This window comes from Perognathus longimembris, chromosome 5 (genome assembly GCF_023159225.1).
Source record: "Perognathus longimembris pacificus isolate PPM17 chromosome 5, ASM2315922v1, whole genome shotgun sequence".
In the NCBI taxonomy this organism is placed as follows: domain Eukaryota; kingdom Metazoa; phylum Chordata; class Mammalia; order Rodentia; family Heteromyidae; genus Perognathus; species Perognathus longimembris.
This window is the reverse complement of record NC_063165.1, coordinates 32079364-32081098: the sequence shown is the minus strand read 5'-3', so window position 1 is coordinate 32081098 and position 1735 is coordinate 32079364. Positions and strand designations below refer to the sequence as shown.

Below are 1735 nucleotides of genomic sequence, written 5' to 3'. Positions count from 1 at the left end.
TTGGGAGCCCTTTTTATGAGTTACTGTGTGGAGAGGGAAATGGAATAGAAAAAAAAAACCAACAACAAGTAGTGATGAGATTAGTGAAATAGTTGAAATAGACAGTAACTTTAACATACAGTGCATGAGGCAACGTCCAGAATGCTGGAGGCTTAAATCATTTCAGAATTGTTATTGTAGGTCCCTGATGACACCAATCTTCTAAAACATTACATTCCCCTATACATCACTAGGTTCAAAAAAGATAAAGAAAGCTAAAGAAATTACATCTATCAGAACTTCTCTTGGAGGATAAAAGTCATATTTTTTCTAGGGCTGAGATGTAGCTCAGTGGCAAAGCGCTTGCCTAGCAAGTGCAACGTCCTGAATTCAATCCCCAGTACCAAAAAAAGGAAAGACAAAAAAAAAATACAGTTAAAAGTCATATTTTTCCTAACTTAGCAACTTGATGTTGAGAGCCTAAGAACAGAGTAACCAAATTCTTTCTTTTCATTCATTCATTTCATGAGTAAAGATTGACTAATTGCTGGCTACCAAACGCTGAGAATGCATAGATGTAAAACAAGACAAAACCTCCAAGTTAACTTCTTAATTTGCATTAACACAAATTATTGTAGCTTATGGAAAACAGTATAGAAGTTCTTCAAAATTTTTAAAGCAGAACTATTGTATCATTCAATAATCCTACCACTGGATATAAATCTGAAATAAATTAAATCAGTGGGCTGAGGAGATACTTGCGCCCTTATGTTCATTGTAGCATTATTCACAAAAATCAAGATAAAGAAACAACCTATGTACCTATTGATAGATTAATAATAAATAAAATGTGAGACGTTCCTCGCCGAGAGTCGCCGCCGTTTTCTGCTTCAACAGTGCTTGAACGGAACCCGGAGATCGACCCCCATCCCGGCCGCCCGCCTCGGAGCTACCAGGAGCTACCAACCTCCCGCCACCTCTCTCTCTCTCTCTCTCCACCGCACCCTCGGACCGCTCCAGCGCAGCCACCGCGTCTCTCCTCGCCGCTGCCATGACGACCGCATCCCCCTGGCAGGTGCGCCAGAACTACCACCAGGACTCAGAGGCCGCCATCAACCGCCAGATCAACCTGGAGCTCTACGCCTCCTACGTCTACCTGTCCATGTCTTACTACTTTGACCGAGATGATGTGGCTTTGAAGAACTTTGCCAAATATTTCCTTCACCAATCTCATGAGGAAAGGGAACATGCAGAGAAACTGATGAAGCTGCAGAACCAGCGAGGTGGCCGCATCTTCCTGCAGGATATCAAGAAACCAGACCGTGATGACTGGGAAAACGGGCTGACTGCAATGGAGTGTGCATTGCACTTGGGAAAAAGTGTGAATCAGTCACTACTGGAACTACACAAACTGGCCACTGACAAAAATGACCCCCATTTGTGTGACTTCATTGAGACTCATTACCTGAACGAGCAGGTGAAATCAATCAAGGAATTGGGCGACCACGTCACCAACTTGCGCAAGATGGGAGCCCCTGAATCTGGCATGGCGGAGTATCTCTTTGACAAGGACACTCTGAGAGACAGTAACAATGACAGCTAAGCCTCAGGCTGATCCCCCAAAGCCACAGTGACTGCCCCTCACCGAGGCAGTGCACGCATGCTGGGGTTACCATTACCTTTTCTATAAGTTGTACCAGAACATCCTAAATTCTTTTAATTTGTACTATTCCTTCAAATAAAGAAATTTGGTACC

General features: G+C 43.5%; 1 protein-coding gene across 1 annotated transcript; it reads left to right on the top strand.

Moving 5' to 3' along the window:
* The first annotated feature begins 990 nt into the window (after nt 1-990).
* Nucleotides 991-1735, top strand: LOC125351626 (ferritin heavy chain-like). Its single transcript, XM_048346501.1, has one exon. The coding sequence runs from the start codon at nt 1031-1033 to the stop codon at nt 1580-1582; it is 552 nt and encodes a 183-aa protein (XP_048202458.1). The 5' UTR covers nt 991-1030; the 3' UTR covers nt 1583-1735.

Bases quoted from the DNA above. Each gene is read 5' to 3' on its own strand.
- LOC125351626 (XM_048346501.1), top strand. From the start codon at position 1,031: ATGACGACCGCATCCCCCTGGCAGGTGCGCCAGAACTACCACCAGGAC.